This window comes from Prinia subflava, chromosome Z (assembly GCF_021018805.1).
Source record: "Prinia subflava isolate CZ2003 ecotype Zambia chromosome Z, Cam_Psub_1.2, whole genome shotgun sequence".
NCBI classification, from domain to species: domain Eukaryota; kingdom Metazoa; phylum Chordata; class Aves; order Passeriformes; family Cisticolidae; genus Prinia; species Prinia subflava.
The window spans coordinates 34,247,653-34,275,428 of NC_086283.1; the positions used below are offsets into that span (position 1 = coordinate 34,247,653).

The following is a 27,776-nucleotide window of genomic DNA, read 5'->3' on the forward strand; positions in this document are numbered from 1 at the left end:
TTGGATGTTTTGTGTGTTCCTGATGATGTACATTCTGTAAGCACTACCAGAACTTTATGTTCTGGGACAACTTTAAAAATCTGCATACAAACTACAGACATACTTGAGCTCTGACCTCAGTGAATTTAAAGCTTGCTGCAACTGGATTCACAAGGTGCAAAATAGCCCTTTGGATCATGACTCATACTCACTTCTGTTATTCACATGAGCACTCAGAACCACTTTTTTAATTCTCCTGATAAAACTCAGATACTGTGGTGACAAATGTGGGGTGAGTGGATGAACTACATAATATTACTAATAGCAAGGATAAGAATTTGTGAGTTGTAAACCCAAGATTACCATGCAACTTCAACATCCTCATAGATGCAAAGACCACGAAAATTTCAGCTAGCCTTCTCTTGGAATAAGGTCACAAACCCAAGGTATTAGACATTAAAAAGAATTACTTCATGATAATCACAACAGCCTTTTAAAAACACTTACTCATCCTTTTACTCTAGAAGGCAAAAATGACAGCATGGCCCCACTGCTTCCTTATGTCTTTTGCAGAGCCCAGGAGAGACCAGCTGGACACTGTGGCTTCTCTGCCAAGATAGGAGGTACAATGATGAGCACCTCCCTTGGCCTTGAGGATTCACCTGCCAGCTCTGCCCCTCTCTGGAGCAAAGGCAAGGCAATGCTGACTGCTTGTAAAGGTCTAAGCAACTTGCTCTGATAGACATTGAAAGATCGCATCATATTGCTCCCCTCTGTAATAACTGTGCTGCTTTTGAAGCATTAAACCTTACAGGCATAATTTAACCAACCACTTCCAGTCTAAACAGCATGTGAAGATTTATATAGAGAGGATTCTTGCCTGTTCAGTAAACAGTACACCCTGGTTACTAAAAATGTCTATATAATTTTTTTTGGGTGGTTCTGTTACTTAGGCAGGCTTCTGAAGTGTTAATTGTGATATTAGTGCTAAATGCACTGAGCTATCTTTTGCATTTACTGGAATTGTGACTCACTGAGCTGACTAAATCTCTACATGTTTAACTTCAGAACAAGGCAGAGCTAATGTATTTCAAAGTGGTATTTGATAAGCAGATTATTCCACTCCCTACAAAAATCCATACTAATTATTAGACAAAATTAAGTATGAGAATGAATTGTGTGGTGTCTCTCACTGACATTAATAGCTCCCACACTTCTCTCTGCATTTTGCTTGGTCTACTCATCAAGCTGGGTGTGAGCACCTTGAAGCAACCACATCCTCCACGTCCTATCTTCTGGACTTGGAGACCCTGATTTTAACATTTTATCATATCATCATAAAAACAGAACAAACACTCTTATCTCCTATTACAGGTATTTGCATGACAATTCACCTAAAATCACAACATAAAATTCCCTGTTGCAAATCTTTATAAAATAATAAAACAGGAAAAAAAGTACTCCCCCTTTTCTCACAAGTCAGATCACATACAGAAAAATTCACGTGGAGGCCCTATAAAGAACAATCTTACTGTAGGCATTAAGCCTTTCTTGTTATTAAAGGAAAAGTGTTTGAAAATCAAAAAAGGGACTTGAAGCACAAAACAAGCTCACTGGAGGATCCACATGGCTGCTTGCAGGGCCTTGTGCAAGCTTTTGTGGCACTGTTGTGTCTTGGCTCTGAGCACAGGTAAACTGAAGCCAGTATGTCTTGTTGCAACTCAGTCTTCCCTGCCATTTGCAATGAATGTGGGGTATGAGACCACTCATGCTGGAGCAATGATGGTGGAGGAAGTGTTGTCCTCCCCTCTTGCAGGCTCAGCTCTGCCTGGCTCAGCATTTTCTCTGTCTGATAGCCCCTTGTCCCAGCATCTTGGGGACCAGCAGAGGCAATATTTTGGGCATAAATACACACCCCTCCATGGTGCCCTTGGCAGGGCCTGGCAGCTGACTTCATCCACATATTGCTGAAACTCCATCATCAGATGGAGATCAGATCCATCATTGCAGTAGTGATGTGGCATAGACAGCCCCCGGGCCCCATGCCCTGCCCTTTTGGCCTATTCAAAGTCCTTCTGAGCTCTGGTGCTTAGCAGTATAAGGTCAAAGTAATCTGATTGTGCCACGGCTTGGCACTATCAGCACAGATAAAACAAACACACCTGCCTAAAGTATTTACTTGTTCCTAGAACTTTGTTCTGGGACTAGCCAGAGTGACTGACAATTTCTTTAATTGAAAAAGTGGGGTCGTTTTACCCTTGGTTTTTAGCCTTGGGAAAGGGGAGCCTGAAGACATCAGTTAGTTTACTTTAGTATTTTTCTAAAAGCACTTTCCTCATACTGAAATTCCTTGTAAGTACCCGGGGAGGAGGAAAACAAAAGGCTCTTATTCGGCTGCTGAGTCACTGAAGAGAGAGGTTTGCAGTGGTGTGAGGATGCGTTGCCTGGACAGTGTGGCTGGGGCTGGCACTGCAGGAGTATGGCTGGGAGCCCCGCAGCCCTGACAGCCAGCCTGGCACCGTTGCAGTGACACAGGTGGCCCCAACATGCCTCTTGAGAGGCATGACAGCTGGAGCTCCCCCTCAGGTGGGGATGGGGGTGTCAGGGCTCAACCCACAGCAGGGAGACCCTGATGGGCTGTGAAATCACCCGTGATTTTTGTGATTCACTTTCAGACGTGCCAGAGGGAAACTGAGGCACAGTGAAGACTGTGGTTAGCATCTGCTAACCATCTGCAGTTATATTAAGCTGAATCAAACTCATGAGTTGATTGAGTTTCTACATCTGTGGGCTGCAAATGGCTCTTTCCTTGAAGTAGGAAAGAAAAAAAACTATAAAGTGTGCTCAGGGCTGTAAACCTGTGCACACAAAAGGTTTTGAAACACAGAAGCATATATCTGATCTCTGAACACGAGGCTTTGCTTCTCTACACACAGCTTTCAGATGACTGATTTGGAAGAGTGAGGGACAGGGATTTTCAGATGCAGCTCTCACACAGATCTGGGCAGCAAGCAGGTGTGTTTGAACAGCAGACTTTTTAAAAACACAATGACCAGATTTGGGAAAACAGATTTTAAACAGTACTCTTTGTCTGTACTCCACCTAACTAAACTGTATTTAGTTAAAAACAACCCAAACATAAGTTAGCAACTTCACTGTTAGTTAGTTAGATGTTAGTAAAACATTCCCTAAAAAGAAGCGTATTTAGCAGAAAAAGAAGTGGAAGTTACCCTGACTGCTCAGGACTTGCATTCCATAGTGGTATTCTTGCTTTCAGCTTTTCTAAAAAAAGTTCTCTATTTGTAGCCCAAACCAGCATACTACTTATACTGCAGGCTGTGCATATATTAACTTACTTCCTTCAGTACCAATAAGGTCTGCAAAGATAGGTTTTCAGCACAACCTTTTACCACAGTTAAAAAACAACACACACACACACAGAGATCAGCTTTTCAAATTATGTGAACTGCTTTAAGAAAATCAGACATGTTTACTTCAGACTGTTAAAGTGCTATCACGAGTGGGGATGAAATGAAAGAGAAAAGGCCAGTCAAACCTCGTGCAGGAGTTAAGTTACAGAGTAAGGGTAAGGCAGCAGAAGTGTATGGGTATTCTTGCCTATTGGTGCTTGTTTGGCATTGGTGTGACAATTGCTTCCTGAGCTGAAGTGCCAGTGACTGAAGAATTTTAATAGCCTGATGAGTACCAGGTGTTGTGCTGGGTGGATTTTAGCCTCCAGAGAAGCATACTGGAGTTCACAGATCTTTTGGGGCAGTCTTTGCTGTAAGGTAAATATAGAAATGGCAACTCTAGGCTTCATCTGGTTTTACCCACCAATGATATGGTGGAGCTGTGTCTTGAGTAGTGCCTTTTCAAGATTTTTTTAAGCCAAGGGGATGCTGCTCCTCTCCTGGCCCTCCCTCATACCACTCTGGAGCTTGAGGAAATCAGATAATGCCACAGCAACACTTAAAGAAGCAAGAAGAGCTAGGTAAAGAACATGGCAGTTCAGAATTCAGATGTTGCACCTCCCTTACTGAAAAATGGCATTAGTTGGCACTTGGGGCATTCCTAGATATACCTCTGCTTCTGGTAGTGTAACTCACTGACCCTCTCTGAGATCTCTGACATGGCTCTTTAAAATGAGGCTTTTTAAATTGAATCACTTGACCAAAAACAAATCAGGAAGCAACTGCACAATTTAGGGTAAAACTAGTGCTGTAAGACAGTAAAGCAGCTGGTGGCAGTAGCTGGTAATATGACATAGCTGGAGCCAGAACTGCAGGACCATGTCCTCACTGACCCCTTCCGTGCTTTGTCCGCCCCTCTGTGCACAGGGGACGGCAACCCTTAACCATCAGCATGAGGGGCTCTGTGAAACAAAGAAGCAGAGTCAGTAGAAGTCCTGATGTTACTATTCAGATACAACCTTTGGCCTTCAGCAGCTATTTGCAGAGTGAGTGTTACATGCCTCTATTTACTGAAGGCAGGCCAACATTGAGAAAAGACTGCGCTGAACTGTGATTCAGCCTCAGCAGATGACAAACACAACCCTACCTAGATGAAATGAGGAGTAAATTAACTTGAATCTCAAGGCCAATTTCCTAACATAGTACAATTTCCAAACACTAGCTTAGAAAATGTTGCTGAGAAGCCAGTGAACTGCTACTACTGTGGGATCTTTATCTATCGGCAGGTCCAGATATGTAACTACTAACTACTTTCAGTAGAAGTATCCCCTTAAATGTAAAGCTGTTTCCACAACCCGCAGGTGACTGCCTCACACTCCACTAGCAAACCTTGAAGTCGCAACGGCAAATGTTAATCTTTGCATCACTGCTATGCCTGAAGCTACCAGCCAAACTCTTTCAGCACGGAGACCAAAACTGCAGCTCCTCAGCAGTGTGTGCAAATCTGTGTGTAGTGGTCTCACCTCCCTGCCTGCCTATCATCCTTACACTAGACCCAGTACTCAGTGAACTTCCCACAAGCTGCTGTGGTGCCTGAATTGACAACAAAACACCCAAGACTGTGGTCATACAAGGTCAGTCAGGAATTCTAACAGAAATACACAAATCAGTATGGGTATTATCCATCATACAAACCCAGCAATCAAAGGAACCAGCTCAGTCTCACTCTGAATACTGAAACAAGACTGAAAGGGATCAAGATTTTTCCAGGGTCATAAATCTACTTTCCCCTCATTAAATCCCATGCTACTTAAAATACAACTAAGGAAAATCTACTTTAGCCTAATCCTCTTTAAACCCAATCTGACCTGGTCTCCCAGAAGCACTATCAAAGGCACAAACTGTGCACAAACTGTTTCACAGGCTTTATTGGGAGGGAACTCAGTGTACAGTCATCATGCACCGAACTTGTCGCTGATCCACTACAGAAAATTCAATCAAATCTAAAAATGTTTTCCACTCAAGGAAAACCCTAAACAAAAAATGACACAGGCTGGGTGGGTTTTAAACAATATATATATATATAAATATATATGCACTATGGTAAACAGTAGATGAACAAGAATGAGAGATAGTGAATTGATTTCCTTTTCCTCAGATCTGTGCTACAATCTCACTACCAAGTGCTGCTTCACAGTGGGAATATCTTTTGTTCATTCTCTTTTGCTATATTTGAAAATTAATATTAAACAGGCAAAAATATTAGACACGGGCATTGTAAGTCTCCAAAAGTGAAAGGTCAGAGTGGTAAATAGCATTTCTTCATCTACATGCTTACTAACAGCTTTCACAAGATTATGCTGACAAGGTAACAAACATCTCTACCAAAAAGCTTTCAGACAACAAAATAAATACCAGTCAAGACTGCTAGCAGTGAAATCTGAAAGTAAACTAATAAAAAGAAGTCCAAATAATCATCTCTAAATGGGCCTAGTTAACATTTAATGACACCTTTCATAAAGGCACTGAGAGATATGACTGCAGTGGAAACACAAAGCTGACAAAAGCTCTGCAGTGAGCAGGGCCCCATACTGAATCATGGCTTCAGTTTATCTTTTGATATTATTATTGTAGCATCTAGGAGCAATAGGAAGAACCTAGAAACACATGGACCAGGAAAAGGCTAAAAGTGACTTCCCACCTGTAATGCTCACTGCACTATCAAAATGAACTCCTGGTTCATCTCCAAACAAAGCATTTAAAAAGTAGTGATGTTTCCTTGCTCAAACCAAACCATGGGGAAGATTGCTGGATATCAAGGAGGGTAAAATCAGTTCAGACACAGCCACATTGTACAGCAGCTTAGCTAGTGGTTCAGTGGCCAGCTAAGGTGCCTTGAGTCCAATTCAGCAAGTACATTTGGCTACTAAGCAGTGACTCTTAACCTCTTCCTTCGATTTCAACATTTTTCATGAAACATGCCAGTCTTGGTGATAAATTAGAAAATATGGCTCTGGTCTATCAATAGAGAAGATCATGCTGCACTAGCAAACCCCCCCCCCCCCCGAAATTTTTTTAAAAAATCCAAAACACACATAATCCTCCCAGTAAGATAACTGAGAAATGTCACCTGTGCATGGATCAAAAATAGCATCACAGAGCAATGGTAGTAATTTAGCACTTACAGGCATCCTAATGGGATTTTGAAAGGAGGAAGGTTCTGGAAGTCCCTTCTCTTGACATAGGTCATGACTAACTTGTAAAAAGCCTACTTCACCCTGCAACCCTCCTAGATGCTGTGTCAGCTGAGTGAGGCCTTGGACCAGGACTCATAAATACTTAAGAGAATCACTGAATATTCTGAAGGGATTCACAAGGATTATCAAAGTCCAACTCCTAGTCTAACCTGCATTGCCTTGTACTTAGGTGCAAGAGTAGATATAATTATCCCATTTATTTTTTGTTTTCCTTACATAGTGAATAAACCTCAGATTGTGATAAGCAGGCTCACTGCTGCTTGGAAATGAATGCAGATGAACTGGCTGTAGATACAGAGAGGAAATAAAGAGCACCACAAGGAGGTTTAATGAAGACACATATCTCACTTAGGCAGTTTGAGCCAAAGTAACACTCCCTCACACATTTTCCAACACTGCTACAATGCTGTCCATGAGCTTACAACAGAAACACACACTGAAATGAAACAGGCATTAAAAAAAAGCATTTCTCATCTGCATCCCATCTAGTACAAAAGACAAGTACGAGACAGTTTCTTCAGGAAGCTATGACACTAGTAATTTCAGTTATCAACTTTTTTTGAATAGATGTTACCTACACAAAAAAAAAGAAGTCAAGTCAGTGGTTTTGGTTGCTATTGTAGGTGTTGATTCTTGCATTTATTTCAGTAGTCCCATCTTTACCCTTTTTTACATCAAATCACAGACTGCTGATATTCCGCTAATTTGCATCCTACAGAACTCAATTCTTCATGAGTGACCCAGTCTTTGGTTCTGCTATATTAGGCTATTTTAGGTTGATATGCCTTTTCAAGCAGAAACAGCCTCTGTATTTTCTTCGGTTAAAAAAACCCCCAAACTCCAACCTGCTTCTTTGGCCCTCACTAAATTACTTCTAAAAGAGGCAACTTAAAGGCTGAAGCACTTTCTGCTAAGTGATTACAGTAGATTAAGTGACAATTCAGGTTTGCAAAATGATATTTAAAACACTCTGTGGTGATAACTCTCACTGCACTCACAGACAGAACTTTGTTCCTGCACTATATTTTGACATAGTCACTAATTATTTTTCCAATTGAAATTTTTGAACCGTTCAGGTTTGTCACATGTCAATTCCAGTGCTATCCAGATACCTTCAGATGCATTGCCAAAGCTCTTTGTGTCTCTTAATCAGAAAGCAGTCCATTAAACATTCTGGGTGTTTAATTACAACAAGAAAAAAAAAATCAAGTAAGCCAGTAATATGTTATTTTTTGAGAAAACATATTCTTATTTCTGGTTCACAGAAAAACTAATGAAATGAGCAGAAAAATCTGCACAGAGAGCCAAGTTCCATTTGTGACCAAGTCATAGCTACTTAACACACCTGGATACCTGAAATAAACTGATTCTTCATCCACTGTACATTTCCTCCTTCAAGCAGACGCATCAGATGATCCTGTACAGCAGCTCAGAACAGAGGAAAAATGACATCTATTTTGACTCATCAGGGACACCAGACCTGTGTCAAATCCTTAAATACCTTCAGTGACTAGAAGCCAGGATACAGTTACACTTGTGAACAATCACCTTCCAAAGGAATGTAACCACTGATCAACAGTATGGTTTCAAAGAGCTAAGTACCATGAAGATAGTCAGGGGTTCCTGACCCCATGGCATCCTTATGCATCACAACCAACAACCAACAAAAGCATATGGCAGCTCATCAGCATTGGAACCATCACAGAAAGGCCATCCTTACATTCCAGATTTCAGGTTTAACATTAATAGCTGTCACTAAGTTTGTCCAGAATCCTGTGGAACACAGTAATGCACAGCCATAACACTTGGGGCTAAGCAAGCATTTCACAGATTGAAGATTATGAAATCATGACCCAGGTGTTTTCATCTACTCATGAGTTTATATGGTCCTTTTTGTCCATAGTCACCATCAAAAAAATCACCACCATTGTTTAAAACAGTGAGACTCCTCTCAAAACACTGTGTTTATGCATGAGTTAAAAAGATGTTACTCTAACAGGCAAAATTTAAATGGAGATCAGTGATACGTGAAGCAATTATGTCTCTTTCTAGGAAGATGTAGCAGAGCCTGCATTTAAGTCTAAGTAGTATCCCCATTCACATACTTTGTCAGTACCTGCTCTTTTCAAACAACCTTCCCCTCCTTCATTTAGGGAGCCTCAACAGAATCAGTGCTCAGGAGTGATTATACATACTAGATACATTGTTAAAAGAACAAAGCTCTGGCCAGCTTGCAGACTTGAGGACAGGCTCATACCCCACTTTAGTGTAATTTACGACACAGTTCACAATTTTACAGGAAAAAGAGGGATTTTTTGTTCCATACTTTCCTGTATGGATGTGCAAAGATCAAATATTTCAACCTTTGCACAGAAAAAAATCAGACTGTGATTGAGACCACCATAATCATTAACTAACAATATGAGTACTAGTACCAGTCCTAAACCACTCTAGCCAAAAAAAAGTATCAAAACCAGTTCCTCAAACATCCAGCTACAATATGGCATTCTCAGGCTTTTAAAAAAAAAAAAAAAAAAAAAAAAAAAAAAAAAAAAAAAATTCAACACTTTTATGCTGTAGTCGAGTTGCCGATGTTGATTTAATACAAAAGGTAGAAATACTTTAATTTTGGTGTTTTAAAGCAGTTCCATGATGAAGTCCCAGAGCATGGCTGTGTTCCCTTACTGGAGGTACACACAGTGGCTGGATTTTTAGCTTATCACGTTGACTACCAACTGACTGGTGGGATACACATTATCCACTTCTGATACAAGCAATTTTTACAACCATCCGGTATTGAAGACGTCTTCCTTCATTGCAACATGTGCTGTGTACTGCATCCTTTTCCTTCCCACTGGAAAAGACAAACCAGGTACTTTTAATGAAGTACCAACAAATACACCTATATTTGGTTGAAGACGCTGACAGTAACTCTGCCAAAGTCTGCTGGTGAGGACGTGGACAAAACAATTCAGTCAGTGTACTGGCTCTATCACGACAGATCCACTGGAAGAAAGTTAGTAGGTTCACTGCTAATACTTTCCTTTTCTCCCTTTAAAGCACATTGTTGTTTGCTGGCATTTTCATCCGGTCATCAAGTAGTTACCTGTATTCCAGTTGCTCATGCAATTTGCCTCAAAAAAACCTCATATACCCAAATAAAGACATAGGAAGCTTATGCATAAGACAACATCAGTAAGAACTTATATTAAGCTTTGCACTTCAGTCTCTACAAGGTTACATTCTCATTACAGCAAGAACTACAACCAATGAACTATCATAAAAGGAAGTATTTCCTTCTGTACATTATTTACATAATACGATATAGCATAGATGCTGGGTAGCTTATGTGCAATACATAAATATGAACTATCTGTACATGTTTGCATATCTAGTAACTCAGAAGAACAAAGTTAGAAGCGAAAACCTGACGCTTTTAATAGTGAAGTAAAAACCAAGACTTAACACTGTCAACAAAAATCAGGTCAGAAGTAGTGCCTTGTGTAAGTATGTAACTATTTACAAATGACAACAGGCATTACCACAACACTAGTCTAAACCGTATTTGTTTATATAAAAAACCAAATTTCATACATCACAAAAACCCCTTCCATTATAACACAGAAGTGATATATATTACCAGACAAGCATCAGTGAAGAATACTGCCTTTTCTAGAGTTGTTATTGTACAATGCCGTAGATAACGCAGCCCATGCAATACACCCAAGAACACTACAGTCCTATACCCAAGTACAATTAAAAATGATAAAGCAGCCCTCCAAGAGTGGTTCCAGCTACCATTTAAGTCTACAGCAGCCATGTTAGGTATGGTTTTCCATGCAGAACAGTGCAACTGTTACATTTAAAACTAGAAAAATGAATTCCTAATATTCTTCTGAACTTGGAACACACAGAACATAAGTAGTACATGAATAATAAACTGCTCTAGTGTTTCAGCAACTTATTTAAACCTGTATTGCTTGATAGAGATGCTGTGATACCTCTAGAAACATTTGTAACTGTTTTTTGAAAACCAATCTTACAATATTGTGCTACACAACACTTTTAGCTAGGCAAGGAAAAGCAGACAACTCTGTTGCAGGTCAGTTCATAAGCTCCTAATGAGACGTTTCCTTTGGGAACTTTTTTCCGAGATTTTAAAGATAATGTGATCTTTTATAAAACAATTTTCTTCTCAGTATATGATTTATTTTTCTCAGTGCAGTTGTTAAGTGACTCAAATATGGCACCAACACTCATCTTACTGGGATGGTAGACCCCTCTACACAGCTTGCATTCTGCTGGAAAACTAAAATGGAGTGTGGCAACTAAAAGTAGAATGAGATTTTAAATGATGGAAGTAGACTGCCAACTGTTTTGATGTATCCTTCTCCAAAACAGGCATATAACACTAGCCGAACATTAAATATCTCATGCACATCTCAAAAGGCAGAGCTGCTGCACACATGCAGATTGTATACATCTGTTTGGCACATGTGAACTAGTATCTGTCTCTGCGCATGTATATTCCTGTGCAGGCTTCTGATCATCCATCTACTCTGCGGAGGGCATATATATTTTCAATGGCTGTATCTATCCAATTCTGCCTGTAACAAACACCCAAACATTTGAAGTATCATTTAGACAGGACTAGAAGAAAACTTTGGAAAACAAAGGAAAATGACCATGCACCTGCTCTTATCATGTTTTTTAGGATGTATTGAAAAAAAAGCCCCACAAAAAGTCAGTCAGTCTTTTCACAAGCAGATTAATTTATATTCTCTGAATTTTTTCAGCTACCACAACTGGATTCTCTTTTCTGATTTTTGCTGCAGCTTCTGCTTTGTAATCATATGGGCAGTTATGCTTGTCAGAATAACGGTGAAGTCCACAAAATAGGTTTCCACATCGGCAGTCAAATCCTGTACACAGAAAAAGAAGCAACATTACTAGGAAGATTAGCTTTTAATTAAGGTCTTAATTAAGAGCGCAGTCACCACAAAGGGTATATGTTTGTCTACTATAACATACAGAGTAAAAAAAATAAATGGATTTGCTAAATTGTGTGAATTGTGAAGAAGCTGATAAATTTAATAGAACATATATTTTGTCAAGTTTAATCTAGCAAGAGGTAACTAATGCAAATTTGTTTAAAACTGACAGCATTCTCGTACCTGTAAGACCAACCTTCTTCCTGCACATGAAACATCTGTTCTTCTTTGGTTTCGGCAGTTCAGGAGCTCTCTCTTCACTCTCTGAAGTACCAGGCTGAGAAACTGATGGGCTTGGTTGAGTAACAACTGTTAACGCACACAAAGGAACTAAGGGTTAAATTTGCTTTTCTTGACTTCACCAGGTATCCACTAGTATGCATACATTAAGGATTAGTTCACCCACTAAGACCCTGACATCTGTTGCCTAAAGTACTACACAGACTAGTCTAAAAATGTGAATCAGAAATAAGGATTTTTAGGTACTTTATTCATCCCTTCCAACTCTACTTGAGACACTCATATTTTTCCTCACATTTCAACCAGCTACAAAATATATGGCACTTATTCATTATACCCATACAGGCTTAAAAGGCATGACAGAAATTCCATGTATACATTTTATATTTAAATAAATCATATGAACAAGTAACAATCTAAACCAGTAATGATACTGTCACAGCTAAAGTTGCTGAACACAGATACCTCTGTGGGAAACGTAACAGGAACGTATTTTAGAAGAAAATGAAATTCAGTAATGTGTTCCTGCTACAGTACTGGGTTTTTTTGCCACTTCTGCAGTAAAGTCAGGTATCTAAAGCACCTCATCAGGATAGCAGCTAGGAAGCTGTTAATTTTTTGACAGATCCAGAACACAGCTACAAAATACACAGTTCAAAAGAGTCCTCATTTAAATAAGATAGTACAGATTTGCATATCTGTATTTTTGTAATTTATTCAGTTTCAGGGTTCAATCATATATAGTCAAAATGAATACTTTCTCAACTGCCTCTTTAGACATCTTTAGGCACGTCTGTTTTATTGAAAAGTGTTTTTTCCCAAAAATTTAGTTATTTTAATTGATATCCTCTTTATATGCAAAACTGGAATTAAGGAAGGCTGGGAGATGCACTTATACACAACTGTGATACCTGCTCTTGGTACAAGTTTGCTAAACACTCCCAGTGTATAATAACATCTATCATAATGCCTATTAACTACATAATGCATTTCATAATAAATGGAGTATATATGCCTCAAGGACGTATCTGTAATCAACTTCATTCAAACATTGTTTGTTAGATGAGATTCTTTTGGATAGTACTTACTTTTTAAAATTGTGTTTGCATTGTCATAGAAAACTTCACAATTCACCATACAAGAAAGGCCGCTGGCAAGACTTTACAATCTAAACAAGACTTATAAACAACAAACTCTCTGAAGTAACAAAGAACCTTCAGTGCTCATCACCAAAGAATATCATGCAGCAAAACAATGACTACTAATATCTTCTTATACTTCTATGTCATAGCAAGAGTCCTAACGAACAACCAAGGTCATTTTCAACCTTTTTTTTTGTCACATCGCAGATATTTTATAACTTTTTTTTGTGAAAACAATTTGTTTTGTTTAAGATTCTCTAGATGAACAAATTTGACATTCTGAATTTTTCTTTAAATCCTAAGAAAATCAGTGTTCACTACCAGTTTGTCTACGAGAGAGCCTGTGACCAAAACCTGGCTCAACAGCCAGCAACATCACAGTGTGCCTATTGGATGTTATGCACCTTGGCTAACAGCCATCAGCTATGGCCTTAAAAAAACCTAAAGACTAAACACCTCCTCAAAAGCATAGTCAAATTCCTTTAAAAAAGATTTGTTATACTGCTAGTTTGTTTCAAAATGAAATGCTAATTGGAAGCCAAGACAGATGAATAAGAGCAACCAGAAACATGTACACTGCAATTTGGTGTGTAGTTAGCTAAGGGAAAGCTTCATTTACATCAGAACCAATTAAAAAATTTCTTGTTCTTGCATGCTGTTTCAATATTTTGTTCTGCTGTATGCAAAAGAAAATGTAGAGGGGGCAAATGAACAGTGACATAAAGTCACTCACAACATACACTAAGAGAAAATGAAAATGAGAACCATTTATATCACTGCCTATAGAGAGAACCTTATGTCACTTGTCAAAAAGGACGCAAAACTGAAAGCAGGTATTTCCCAGGAATGACTAAGGCAAAAAGACAGCTTTGTAGCTAACTCTACCACAAAACAAAGCCTCTGACAACAAACTCATCCCTGGAAAACGTTACCAATTACTAAAGGTATAATTCCATCTTCGCATCAAGAAACAGCAACAATGGCAGCCCACAACATGTAAAGTGATGAAAGTGATCCTAAGAAACTGCAGCAGCACATTTCCTGAAAGTGCTGCTGAACAGGATCCCCTAACTAAAACATCTTCCAAGAAGGAAAATCAGTACACAATTTGCAGCAATGATCACTAAAAGATACCAAGACAAAAGAGGACACAGCTAATTAATCCAAACTAAAATTGTTACTTTATTACTCTCCAGGAATAAAGGATTCTCCTATTATATTATGCCAGCAGACTTGAGTCTGATTGGCTTTTCTAATGTTAAATGTTCATAAATGTGCTTGTGAGTAATGGTGAGAAGAAAAAGTTGCCTACCCTGTCCCCTAAAGTTCAGAACAAAAACTGCTTTCTCATCAACCTGTAGATGAAAAATACTGAAAACTGTAGTTGTTCTGCCATGACATCAGGAGCCTACCTAAATCAAAATACTATTCTTACAGTTGCTTGTCACAAAAGGCTTCCTTTAACACAAAAGACAACTCCAACTGGGCAAGTACAATTCCAGTCCTCAAGATATAAAACTAAATTCATGCCAGAAATCACAGTGTTCATCAAAGGGCTCTAAATGATTTATGTATCATCACAGAACAGGTAGCTGAAAAAATGCTAAAAGCTGGAAAATAGTGGTTACTGGTACCGGTCAGCCTACTTCCTCAGTAACAGCGTTCAGATGAAGTAAACTCCTTGCCACTAAACCTCCTCACCGCCGTAAAAGAGCTCTTACTGGCATGCATGCACTGTCTCATCCGAACCAGAGAAACATGGATTTGAAGGATGGACTATGTGGTGGATAAGGAATTGACTGGATGGACACAGCCAGTGAGGTGTAGTCAATGGCTCTGTGTCCAGGTGGAGACTGGTGATGAGTGGTGTACCTCTGGGCTCTATCTTGGGATCCCTGCTCTTGAATATCTTAACTAGTCACACAGACAGTGGGATTAAGTGTGCCCTCAGTATGAAGGAGGGGATGCCAGACAGGGAGATCTGAACAAACTTCATATATGGGCTCAAGACCTGTCCATCTACTCTGCTACTGTAGACTCCACCTGGAGTGCTGAATCCAGCTCTGGGATTCTCAGCACAGGAAAGATGTGAATCTGCTGGGTTAACACCACAGGAGAGCCACAAAAGTGATCAGCGGGCTGAAGCACCTCTCCTATGAAGTCAGGCTGAGAGAGATGGGGTTGCTCAGCATGGAGATGACAAGGCTCCATGAATACCTTACTCAAGCCTTTCCAAGCTTAGAGGGCTTATAAAACAGGGATAGACTGTTTTACAGAGGCAGACAGTGATAGGACCAGGGGAAACATTTTTGAATTACAAGAGAATTGTATTACATGTTAGGCAGAAATTCTTAACTCCGAGAGTAATGGAACAGAGGGGAACAGAGGGGTTGGAACTAGATGATCTATCCAGTCCTTTCCAACCCAAATGGTTCTGTGGTTCTGTGTAGCCCTCTCCATCACTTTGGTCATGTCCCTTCCTGTCTCTGCCTCAAGACCTGCAAAGATTTACTTCACTTGAATTTTACTAGATCAGTTCTCCTACTACAATGGCAAAAACTTTAGGAACAACTGATTTTAAGAATTGGGTAGACTTTTATTAACTACTATTTTAGTATTAAATGATTGCCTACAGGCACTATAAAGATGCGTTTACCATCGCGCCCAATGATGACTATTATCCTAGCAAATTAATGATAAAGACTAACATCATCCTATACTGGAGGTGGGTGCCTGAAAAAGTCTACACAGATACAGGCGTTTCATAATGAATTTGGGAAAATTTCCTTCAAATGCAGCCTAAACGTAAGATGCATCTTTACAAGAGGAGCAACAAGGCCACTGATAGAACCAGTTAGCCACATGACAAAGTACAACTACTCAATCTACATGCAAAAAGGTGCTACAAACTGGGGAAATAAAGTTCTTCTTAGACCCATGGGAGTGCCACTCAAAATTAAAAATCACTCTAAGAAAAGAATGTTCAAAGCTGTCAGTAGTTTTTCTTACATAAAACAGTATGGCTGTTTAAGAAAAAGCATGTATCTTATCAATATTACAGAGATTTCACACTGGAAAGGAATGAATCTGATGTTTCAGTTGAAGAAAACACGTTGAAAATTATCAGTACTATTTTCTAACATTCCCCATATCAAGTGATCAGAAAGGGATATAAAAGCCAACAGAATAAAGTTTTTAGAAGCTTCTCTGACTGAAGGAAAATTCACCAAAATAAGATCTATACACCTTAAACTTCAAGGATAACAGTGGCACAAATTCTTGAAAGCACAGGGAAAAAAACTGATTTCAGGACCACAACTTGATGAAGCTAACTACCAACTCCCTCACCACCGAAGAAATGGAAAAAATAAAACACGAAAGAGAAAAGGTAAAGTCAGAAGTTATCCAAAAAACATTAGATGCATTTCTGCAACTCTGGAGTTGAAACAATAGTAGAAGTACTAGAAACAATACAATTCTTATACTCTATATTAGCAAAATTGTCCTGGTTTCAGCTGGGATAGAGTTGTTTTATTCTCAGTAGCTAACACAGTGCTGTATTTTGGATTCAGTATGAGAATAATGCTGGTAATATAAATAAAACAAATGTTTTAATTGTTGCTAAATAGTGCTTATACTTTAAAACAAAGACTTTTCAGTTTCATGTGCTTCACAAGCAAGCAGGTCACACACAATAGGCCAGGAGGGAGAATCACTGGGACAGCTGACCTGAATTAATTAGCCAAAGGAATATTCCACTCAACAGAACACCCTTCCGCATATAGAAATGGGGGGGGAGTGGGCTGCTGTTGATTGGGAGCTGTCAGTCACTGCTGGGGGATGAGTTGGGCATTGGTCAGCAGGTGGTGACCAAATGTAGTATGCATCACTTGTGAAGTTTTTGGAGTTTATTCTTTTTTCCCCTATTTTTGTTACAATTATATTGTTATTATCATCAGTACTGCTTATTTTACTTTGTTTTAATTAATAATCTGTTTTTATCTTAACCCACAGGTTTAGCTTTTCCCCCCACATTTGTCCTCACATCTGGGGAGCAAGAACTGAGTGGCTGCATAGTACTTAGCTGCCAACTGGCATTAATCTAAGACAACAAAGTGCTTGTACATACAATTTTAGTTTTGAAAGATGGGCAGTACCTATTATGCTTTATCAAGCTTTTGCTCAAGAAAAACTGCTATGCCAATCTAGTTGCCTGGGATGAAGGACAGCAGAACAAACCTCCAACATGTTTATTTTCATGTTGAAGAGCAGGAAAATGCTCTGCAGGAAAAAGTCTCTTTCTGCATGCCCAGCTCTTGTGTATTTGCATATTTAGTATCTTAATTTAATATGCCACATTAATACAACATGAAATTCTCCAGTTTCAGCATTATACAGAAACACAGTTTAATTTGGTTATCATTAAGACTTGATGTGTGTGGTGTATCACTTTTAGAACACTAACGTGCTATCACCAACATGCACAGCACCAGCAGTTAGGTCCTCAGCGTCTTCGTATGCAGTGAACAGCTTTAGGGCTTACAAGAGATTTCATTTCAGAAATTTTTCAATCAGGAACATTTACCAAAGCTACAGCAGACATGGGAAACATGAAGAAAAGCTAATTACTTTCAACATAATACAGATTATATCAGACCATGTTACTAATACAACAGAACTGTTTACAGAGAGCAACATGGTGAAACTACTACCATCATGTGTGAAAACAAACCATAACTAAGAAGACCGGATTACATTACAACCATTACAACCAGATTTAAGGAACATCATGTGCTTACATCCTGATCTTATCAGATCTCATAAGCTACCTTACTTACATCTTACTCACAATATCACCTGCAACACACTGGCTCTACAACACAGCTAACAAGGGTAACCCATTACAGTGTCTCTCAACCTCAATGCGGAACAGGTGTAAAATAGCTCTAACCCAAACGGCTTGATAGAAAGCAAAGTGGCTTGCCAACCACCATCGCCTGCTGTCTCCAACACTGCTGTTACTGAACGAAAAGGTAAGTTACAGCATGGATGGAAGTTAACAGTATATGGGTATTTTTAAAATATGTAATTTACACAATGCCATTGATGGTATTGCTGGTTTCAGCATATGGTTCAATTTTTTTTAAGCAATACTACTTGCATTTAACACTACTCCCTAAATCAGAGCGTTACTGCCCAAACAAAAAAAACTCTAAATAACAACAACAAAAAACAACCACAAGAAGTACTAGAGCCTTCAGTTAGTGCTGATACTGTGTCTGGGAACACTGACAGACCTGACCAGAGGCTGATCATTCAGCACAGTAATCACTTACTAAAGTGTACAAAAATGCTAAAAATATGCTGTGCGTTAAAACAATAATTATTTAAATAAACTTGTTTTCAAAATAGTTTATTTTTAGAGGTCTATTGGTTTTGCATGGTCTGGTTTTGGTAGCAGGAGACTACAGAGGTGGCTTCTATCAGAAGATGGTAGAAGCCTCTTCTACGTCCGGCAGAGCCAATCCTGGTAGTTTCAAAGTGGGATGTGCTGCTTTGTGGCCAATCAGAAATTGTGGTAACACCTCTGCGTTAACATATTTAAGTAGAAAGAAAAACAGAAGTTGTTGCACAGTTGTAATTTCAGCCAGAGAAGAGTAGAGTGAGAACAAGTGAGAAGAACAACTCTGCAGACACCACGGTCAATGAAGGAGGGGCAGAAAGTACTCCAGGCATTGGAGGCAGGCCATGGTGCAGACCTGTGCCCCTGCAGCCATGGAGGTCCATGTGGATGCAGAGATCCACCCACATCCCAGGGAGGAGCCCCATACCAGAGCTGGGGGATGCCTGAAGGGAGGCTGTGACCCCATGGGAGACCTTTGGAGAAAGGAGCTCACACTGGAGCAGCCCGTCCTTGAAAGACTGAACCCCATGGAAAAGGGATCCACACTGTGGCAGTTTGAAGGGTGCCATTGCCCATGGGATGGACCTATGCAGCAGCATTTCTCAGGGAGCTGCTGCTTTTGACATAGACTCATGCTGGAGAAGTTCATGGAGAACTCTCTTCAGTGGGAGGGACCCATCAGTGCAGCAAGAGAATGACTCCTCTCCCTGACTAGGAGGAGCCCCAGGTGATGCACTAACCATAACCCCCATTCATCCCCCAGCTACTGGAACCGCTGGGGTAGGAGGGACAGAGGAGATGGGAGGTGTGCAAAGAGGGGGTCAAGGGGAGGTGTTTTTAAGATCTGTTTTTACTTCTCACTATCCTGCTCCGATGTTGTTAATGATAAACTCCGTACCTCTGATTCAAGTCTATTTTGCCTGTGATGGTATTTGGTGAGTGATCTTTCCTCATCCTTATCTTAGCTCATTAATCCCTCATTTTATTTTCTCTCCCCTGCCCAGCTGTGGAGGGGAGTGATACAGAGGTATCACTTTGGTGGGTCTCTGGGCATCCAGTCAGACTCACCCACTACAAGAATTTACAAGGTAACAACCACGTTGAGTTACAACCGAGTTACATCCACCATACCTTTCTTCACATCTTAAAATATAATTAATTGTCTTAGCACCAGGTTTGCTCTGAAGGTGAATCTAGGTTGCAACCTCAACCTGAACAAAGAAAAAATCTGAAATACCAACAAAATCAAGAGAAACAAGCTTCTCAAACTTCATAGTTTTTTTCTCAACTTCACCTTCTAGTCAGTTGTTTCAATTCCAAAAGCAAAAAAGTATAATTTTATGCTACAAGACTGAAAAAAATATAGCTTACCAGAAATTCTTCTTTTAAACTTTCTGATTTATAAGGGATGCATACAAAATTTCTTCTGCTAATGAACATCTGGCAGAATAGAATGTCACTGTTGAAGATACAGTTCATGATCTATTACCATCTGGTTATGAAATTATCCCTAGCATCAGGCTATGCTTACAGATACACTGTGCTTCATGAACAATGCCATGACTGCATCATCTCAGAGAATCACACCTCAAAGAAAGTATTAACTTTTGTTGCTATTTGGTGATGCAAATTATTTATCATTGTTCCACTTTATCCTTGACAGACCAACACATAATGGATGCTAGTGGAAAAAAGAATGATAAAATCTGCCTAGTCCAGACACACCAGGAATTTTTTGATAAAGTCTAGTCTAGTTTCTCTTGCCTGCAAGACAGAGTAATGCACCACTAAATGTAGCCAACACCGTTAATTTAAGATGTCCAACAAACCCTAAGAACAGTATATAAGAACATTTTCTTATGCTGCCTAGGATCTGTGCCAAACAGTAATACTTAAAAGGGAACTTGGGCATTAGAGCAGCTGAGGCTGCCTCATGAATTTACAGGTATGTTTTCTCAGGAGGAAGTTTAGCTCTTTAATTTTTTTCCAGAGGCATTTAAGTTCTCTGGTAGTATTTCCATCTTCTCTGCACAAGCCTGTGACAGCTTTTACTGGTTTTAACCTGTAAGACCGTTTACTACAATGCCTCAGTATCTTTGACCTGCTTTTATTTTTTTCCTCCATTCTAATCAACAGTGAGCAGTGCAACCTATCATACAGCTGACCTAAAGTACCTGAAAAACAGGTTGTGTATCAACAATATTTAACGACTTTCGTTACAGCTGGCAAAATGATAACTGTTCTAAGAAAAGTAAAATCACCTATTACTTCTGCACTACTATCATTTTACATATTCCTATTTCCTTCTTGACACAGTCCAGTGGTATTTCAAAACACGGCACAAGGGGTTAATGAATATTACTGCAGTCGAAATTACTTTTCAGTCACATATTGAAATCCTCTTCAGATGACATCAGCTACAGAAATTTAATAATTGCAAAAATTCCCTTTTAGTTCACATATAATGAAAAAACCCAACATACTGTATAACTGTACTTTAGTTCATGTCACAGAACCTTGACTTACCATGACTTATGAAAATGGTAAAACCCTCTGTACAAACACCAAGCAATTGGACATCAAGTGTCAGACCAGTCTTTGCTAGCAAGATAGAACTAGATAAAAATTCCTTTGATACAGTGCTGAGTAGTATCTGATGCCATTTTCATCTCAATGACTTCAAAACTGAAAAAATACATTTTATCTTCACCTTGTGTAAACAGACTTCCTACTATACATCAGCTTTTAGTTTTTAAAACCGTTTCAGAGCTGGTAAATTAAATTTAAAAGTCTGGATTTGCTGAAGTACGAAACAAGTGCCTTAAGATATCCATTTGAACAAACCAGTATGGATTCAGTTGTTCACTAGTTAGGTTAAGCTAGCTGGACTGCCCTCTCTGTCTCACTCTAAGGAACAGTTTACACATTGAAGTTTTTTATGCCAGCTACAACTATCCAACATGAGAATAAAACTGTTAAACGAACAACTCACACACAGCAACTGAAGCTGCAATTACCCTACATTCCAGAAACAATGCACTGGTTATATCTGTGGGTTAGTCACCTAGTTCAAGAACCCTAAGCAACTTCTGTTGTTTCTAAACCACATATTCTCTGTTTCGCCACAATCTTACTCCTCTGTAGAATGGAATTTATTAAGCACCCTTCTCCAAATACAAGCTGTTTTGACTGTCATGAGTCAGCTGGAATTGTTCTGCTAGATAATATACTGAATCCCAACAGTTTGACTTCAAAACCGAACACCTTGCCCTAATACAATTTTAAATGCCTAACTTGTAAAAACAAATGTTAGGGACCTAAAAACATCCTCAAGTGTCAATTCTCTTACTAACAATTAACATATTTTAAAGCTGTTCTGGAATTAGTCATTTTTCTTGATTCTGGGGAGACAGTACTGAAAAGCATCTTAAACACACTTCTTAAGACCACCACCATAACAGGGGAAGGCTGCTCAGAAAGTAAACAAACCCTCCACCCATGTTAATTCACTGGTTGTGCCTAGTGTCAGTCTGAGAACATACCTGGCTCAGTCTCTGTTTTCGGTTTTAATTCCTCCTCTCCTGAAATACTCATTTCTGTCATTTGCTGTGTTACAGGCAAAGCGGCAACAGGCACGTTTCTGTTCAAGCACAGTGAAACACATAATTTACATCAGTTTTATGCTCATAATAAAAGCTTGCACTGTCCAGACCCATTAATGAACTACTAGTTCATTTACTACTCATATGTTATCCTGATCTATGCTTCTACTATCTTCAAAACACATTTCTTTATTGTATTTTAGTTAGCCTAGAAGAAAACACGCAAGCCTGTAACAAATTAGTTCTGGAGATAAATAAAAACCATTCTTTTTACTGCAGCACTACAATACCAAATATTTGAATGATTTTTTTTAATTTACGTGGATCCAGAGCCCTATCATGTCCTTTTTCTTCTGCAGACACCCACTGCAACAAGGCAGGATTGCTGCAGGCCTTCCTGCACATGCACAGCTCATTTAACTGTCACAGTACAACCTTAATTTTACCTTGTTTTTTCAGATGTGCTGCCAGCAGCACCTTCACAGTTGTTTAGGCTAGTGTCTGCTCTCTGTACAGATGCAGAGTCTGAGGTAGGACTGTTTGAACCGCTGGTTGTTCCTATGTAACAAGAATTTGAAAAGTTATGAACAAATAGTAGAAAACACATTAATCAAATAGTCTCCTATATAGCTGTGAACTGTCTGCATACAATTTTCAATGCTACTGCTTATTACTTTTTACTTAAAGACACGTTTTACTTAATAACCAAAATACAGATTGCATAAGAAAACACTAACAGAAGTTGTTTAGTGGGAAAGCAACTTATGGTTGAATGCAAAGCAAACCAGAACACATTACACAGAAATTATTTTTAACTTTACTGTGCTTTAAAGTAGTATTCTCTTTGAATATGCATTCTTTAAGTTTAGCTTTCAGAAGTTCTCCTAAAAAATATTTCAGCATTCCTTGTAATCCTCTGTATATTTTATTTCAAAAGAAATGAAGAAATCCCCAACAACTCCCCACACCCTTACCCATTGGGCTGATTCTACCACTATTCTGCTGTCGCTGAAGATGTTCTTTGTAGCAAACAGAACACATCCCATTTGTCCTAGGATTTCCATAAAATCCGCATCCTGTACTACACAGCATAGGCCCTGGGGTCTGGTTTGTCTCCTGAGTCATCTCGATGCTGTAAATAAAACCAAAAACTGCATTAGGAGCTGGCATAGCACCAAAATCAATTACAGGGTTAAAAGTATGAAGAATTAAAAGAATTTTAAGTATGTCTGCTCACCCTGCCCCACCAAGTGATATCACCATTCTTCAAGAGGGTTATATGAATGTTAATGTACCATTCACGATTGCTAATTTATTGCTAAGTAGTATCACGATGAACCTTTAAGACAAGAAGAAGTGTCATCATACTAATACTGAGAAATAATATACTTGCTGAGCACTGAACTGTATGTGCAGGTTAATTTGACAGCCAAAAAAACCTCTGTAAGTACCAGCTTCTGAGCACTAATACGGATGTGCAGAATAAAGAGGACTAAGTTCATACTCGCAAAACAGTTCTGGCAACTAGCAAAGCTTATTTTTGCTAGACTTCAGGAGTCCAAGAGACTCCAGCAGAAAAGCCTCACTTTTTTTATGATGAACTCACATCATTTTGAGACTAATTCCACAATTAACAATACTTACTCTCACAAAAGTCTTCCAAGGGAGGTAACAATAACAACTCCAAACTGTCGAGTATATTCCATTACATAGCTTACACATTTACAAAAGGAAAAAACCCTTCTCTGATCAAGGTGTGTCAAGACCTCTAAGCCTCTCAGAGGCAGACAGTGCTAAGCATTTTAGAAATAAAGTTTTCACCTCCATTGCCTGTTAACCTCTGCAAAGCAAGGTTAGTAGAAAACTGCATAGCAGCCAAGTCCTTGATTCCCTAGGGCAATAAAACTGGAACACAGTAATCATGCATTTGCTACAAATTGAGGACATGTAATCATATTACACTAAAAATTTAAATTTAGTAGAAGCTGTGCATATGGCATCTGAAGACATTTTAGTGTAAATTTTGGATTGATGTTTTCCTACTCAGAAACTGCCACAGTAAGAGATATCTGGCAGCTGACACTTGCTGTAAGTCAAAAATGCCGAACGTGAATTTGTTCCACTGTGAAGAAAAAATGCTTCTAATTAGGAGATCTCACGCTGCAAGTAGTAAAACTTATGTTTCCCTAGTACTACAACTGCAACTGACAAGTGCCTTTAGCTAAACTAACTTCTGGGATCACAGTAAACAAAAACCAGGAGAAAATTAACAAGCAAAATTAATCTTGTCTGCTGGTGGTCACAGGGACTAATTTTCCAGGTATAAATAGCCGTACTATTTATAGCTTTGTAACACCTTCTATGTATAAACAGCATTCTTTTTAGCCACAACAAGGCTTCACACTTATTCTGATAGTTTTACAGCTAAACACACCAGTCAAGGGAGCTAGAAAAACGCCTGAACAACGTAGAGGAAATCTAAAAAAATCTTGTCGTCTTTGACAAGATGTAGACCTATATCTATACAACACAAAAAAAAGACTGCTTCTGCCCTTTTGTTACTGATCACGTTAAGGTCGACATGCTATGAAACACACTACCAACATCAACTGACCTGCTTCATTTCCAAGGTACTGTGCTAAAACAAATTTCACCACTTACTAGGTGTTGCTTTAGGTGCCAACTCTAATATTCTAGTACAAACGAGACACTCGGCAGTTCCTTTGGTCTGCAGAGCCTTCCACTACTTGAAATCCATGCACTCAACGGAACGATCAAGTCGTTGCTACCTAACGCTGAACAAGTCGTGCTTTTACAGTCCCCGGGAAGCGGCAGAGGTTTCACCCGCGTTCATTTTCAAGGCGCCTCCCGACAGCGGTACCCCTGCTCCGCCGCTCGCAGCCCGGCCGCCCCTTACCGCCGCTCCGCGCCGGGGCACTGCTCACTCGGCGGTGCCGCTGCCCGCCTGGCGGTGGGTCGGTCACATGGGCGGACGAGCGCCTGCGCTTCAGCCCGTCAGGCGGCAGCGCGACGGGGCCCGGCCGCCCGGCCGCCCCCGCTGAAGTCAGTGCCTATTTATATCTCCCGCAGGCCGCCGGCTCCGGCGGGAGGAGGCGCCGGCGAAATCCGACTGCCCTTCCCCTCCAGGGCGGAGCGGTGAGACCGGGTGCTGACCCGCAGCCCAGAAAATGCGGCATCACCAGCCCGCCGCGTCCCGCGATGGGCGCTCTAGGAGAACCATCTCTCCACAAATGCGCCCCGCAACCCGGGGCGGGGAGGGTTACACCCAACCGCTCCTCTTCGATAGGAGGGAAAAGGGTCTCCTTCCACCAGCATCCCCGCCGTCACCAGCCCAGCTCGGAGGAAGGGGAGGGTAAATCCCGATAGCGTCCCCGGCCACGCACCTCAGTCACCCCTTGGGCCCCGAGGCCATGGCCGGGCTGCCGCCGTCCCGCCGGGCGATCCCACACTGGCGGTGTAACGACAAAAACGAGGGCCCCAACGCGCGCTGAAACCAGCCCCAAAACCCGGGCACCGCGTTAGCAACGGGCTCGCTGACCTAAATACTGGATTGCCTCAACATCCTCCTCCCGAAGAGGGATCACGATAACCACGAGAAACACAGGAACAGAACAAAAGGGGGATGCACAAGGGCTGAGCGGGTCACTCGTCGCTCACCGCCGCAGCAGAGCAAAGTATCGGTACGGGGGAACCGGACCGCTAATGGGCGCTGCCCAGGCGGGAGCAGTCCGGCGGCTGACTCAGACAAAGCGGGGGCTCCTGCCAAGCGCCCGCAGTGCCGGGCGTCTCAACTGCGTCGGCCACCCCCTCCGCCTCCCAGACACAAAAAAGCCGCGAGAGTACCGGGCTGAGGGGCGGCGGCGGGCAGGGGTGTCCGGCCGGGCCGCTCCTCGCAACCGCCTGAGTCACGGTCGGCCTCGCCGCCGGCAGGCCCCACGCTGCCGCCAGACACAGGAAACTCATTGTCTTGCCGCCTGCGCTGCCCCGCACCGGCCCGCCGAAGGCCGAACGCAACGAGGCCGCCCAAGAGGAGGCCCGGGCACACTCCACTAGCGTGAAGGCCTCGCGGAGCCAAGCCCAGCCTGCCACCCCTCACCCACCTGTTCCCGGCGGGGGCCACAAACCCCGCGGCGGGTGCCGGAGAAGGCGCCACGGATAGCTCCGGGCGGCCGCGGGGAGAGCGCGGGTTGCGGGGGGCGCCGGGCTGGCGGCCGCGCCGCCGCCGCTTCGCTCCTTTGTTCCCGCAGCGGCAGCGGCGGCCGTGTCGGCAGCGGCGCGAGGCGGGACCCGCCGTGCGTGGAAGCAGGGCGGCGGGAAACGGCTGGAGGCGGGTTGGTGGGGAGGGGGAAGAAGAAGACGGCGACGAGGAGGAGGAGGAAAAGGAGGAGGAGGAGGAGGGAGGAGCCCAGCCCATCCGGCGGACGCGGCTCCTCCCCCTGCCCGCCCGCCGGTGCATGCGTGCTGCCGCCCGGCGCTCCGCCCGTTGCCGCTCTGGGGCGGGGCGGTCCCGGTGCCGTGCCGGCCGTTCTCCCTTAGGGCCTCGTCATGGAGCGTGGGAGGCTCCGCGCTGGCGGAGCGGCTCCTTACCGCTAGGTGTCCGGGGGACGGAGTGCCTCAGAGCCGGCACACTGCGGCACTTCGAGTCTTAACAGAACGTAGATTGCCTTTGACATACAGCTTTTGACATACAGCATTTCTTTCTTTTTATTTGACCTAAATTTGCCTACTAGATCCAGCCGTCTTGTGATGGAAAGTAAAAATGGAGAAGCATTGCCGCGAGGCGGAAGAGAACTTCCAATTTAAATTGCCGGTTATAAGTTTAATTGCCAGTTGTCTGATAACACAGACCTTTCACTGCTCTGAACAGCAGAGCTTCACAGAAAAGAAAGAATAAGGAAGTAACTGCACATTTTACTTAATCCGATGATAACGGGCTAATTCTACCTGCCGTTTTAGACAGAATCTTATCCTCCAAGAGGTTAGTACCTTGAAAAATACTGTGAGATTTACAAAAAATGCCTTGGAGACCTTTTTTAACTTGTAATGTTTGGAATGTAAGGGACCCATAAAAGGAGGACCCTCCCAGGGTAACCCTAGGATTTTATGTCAAAGAGCAAAAAATCACGATGGTGATTTGGGACCTCCTGTTGTTTGCTTAGCAGCATCACAAGCAAGCGACCTTCTGGGGAAATGGGTGACTGGTTTGAGGGACGCACTTTTAAAGATGTTTTCTTTGATGAACCTACTCATTGTAGACCAGAAACATACTGCTTCCATTGTCTTACAGCTGTTGTTTCTGGTCGTGAATTCTTCAAGAATGTGGGTACCTTGAACTTGGCAGATGAGGGGAGCAGGAAATAAGTGATTTGGGAATCTGAGCAGGGTTCCAGACACTCCTTTGAAAGACTGTAAGCTCACCTCCTGATGAAGGGCATCTGCCCGCTGAAGAAACTTGAAGTGTAGCATTCCCAAAACGTTATGGTGGAGATACATTGTTTTTGGACATATAAGGTGTACAGTCCAACAGAGGGATGAGTGACCATCTTTCCTACAAAATCTGCTCTAAAATGCATTGCACTACTTCATGGCATATAATTTGAAGCTTTCACTGGAGAAGGATAGCCGAAGACCGCCAATGCTTTCTCCCTGCTACTCTCTTCTGTAATGCCGACTTTTGAGTACCTCACCTCCACTGTAGGGACTAAAAGAAATGTAGAGGATGACTAGACT

General features: G+C 41.4%; 1 protein-coding gene across 4 annotated transcripts; it reads right to left on the bottom strand.

Annotated features, from left to right (window-relative positions):
- Positions 1 to 9,226: 9,226 nt before the first annotated feature.
- Positions 9,227 to 26,480, bottom strand: ZFAND5 (zinc finger AN1-type containing 5). Of its 4 annotated transcripts, XM_063422343.1 has the most exons (7): positions 26,147 to 26,273; positions 23,263 to 23,364; positions 23,000 to 23,157; positions 22,472 to 22,583; positions 21,966 to 22,063; positions 11,821 to 11,946; positions 9,227 to 11,568 (listed from the first exon to the last, which is right to left on the bottom strand). In XM_063422343.1, the coding sequence occupies exons 2-7, from the start codon at positions 23,286 to 23,288 to the stop codon at positions 11,420 to 11,422; spliced, it is 669 nt and encodes a 222-aa protein (XP_063278413.1). In that variant the 5' UTR covers positions 23,289 to 23,364; positions 26,147 to 26,273; the 3' UTR covers positions 9,227 to 11,419. The 4 variants fall into 4 exon arrangements, with proteins under 4 accessions (XP_063278413.1, XP_063278412.1, XP_063278414.1 ...); XM_063422342.1 differs by lacking the exon at positions 23,263 to 23,364 and having other exon boundaries at positions 26,147 to 26,480; XM_063422344.1 differs by lacking the exons at positions 23,263 to 23,364; positions 26,147 to 26,273 and adding an exon at positions 24,943 to 25,073.
- Between the last annotated feature and the right edge of the window lie 1,296 nt (positions 26,481 to 27,776).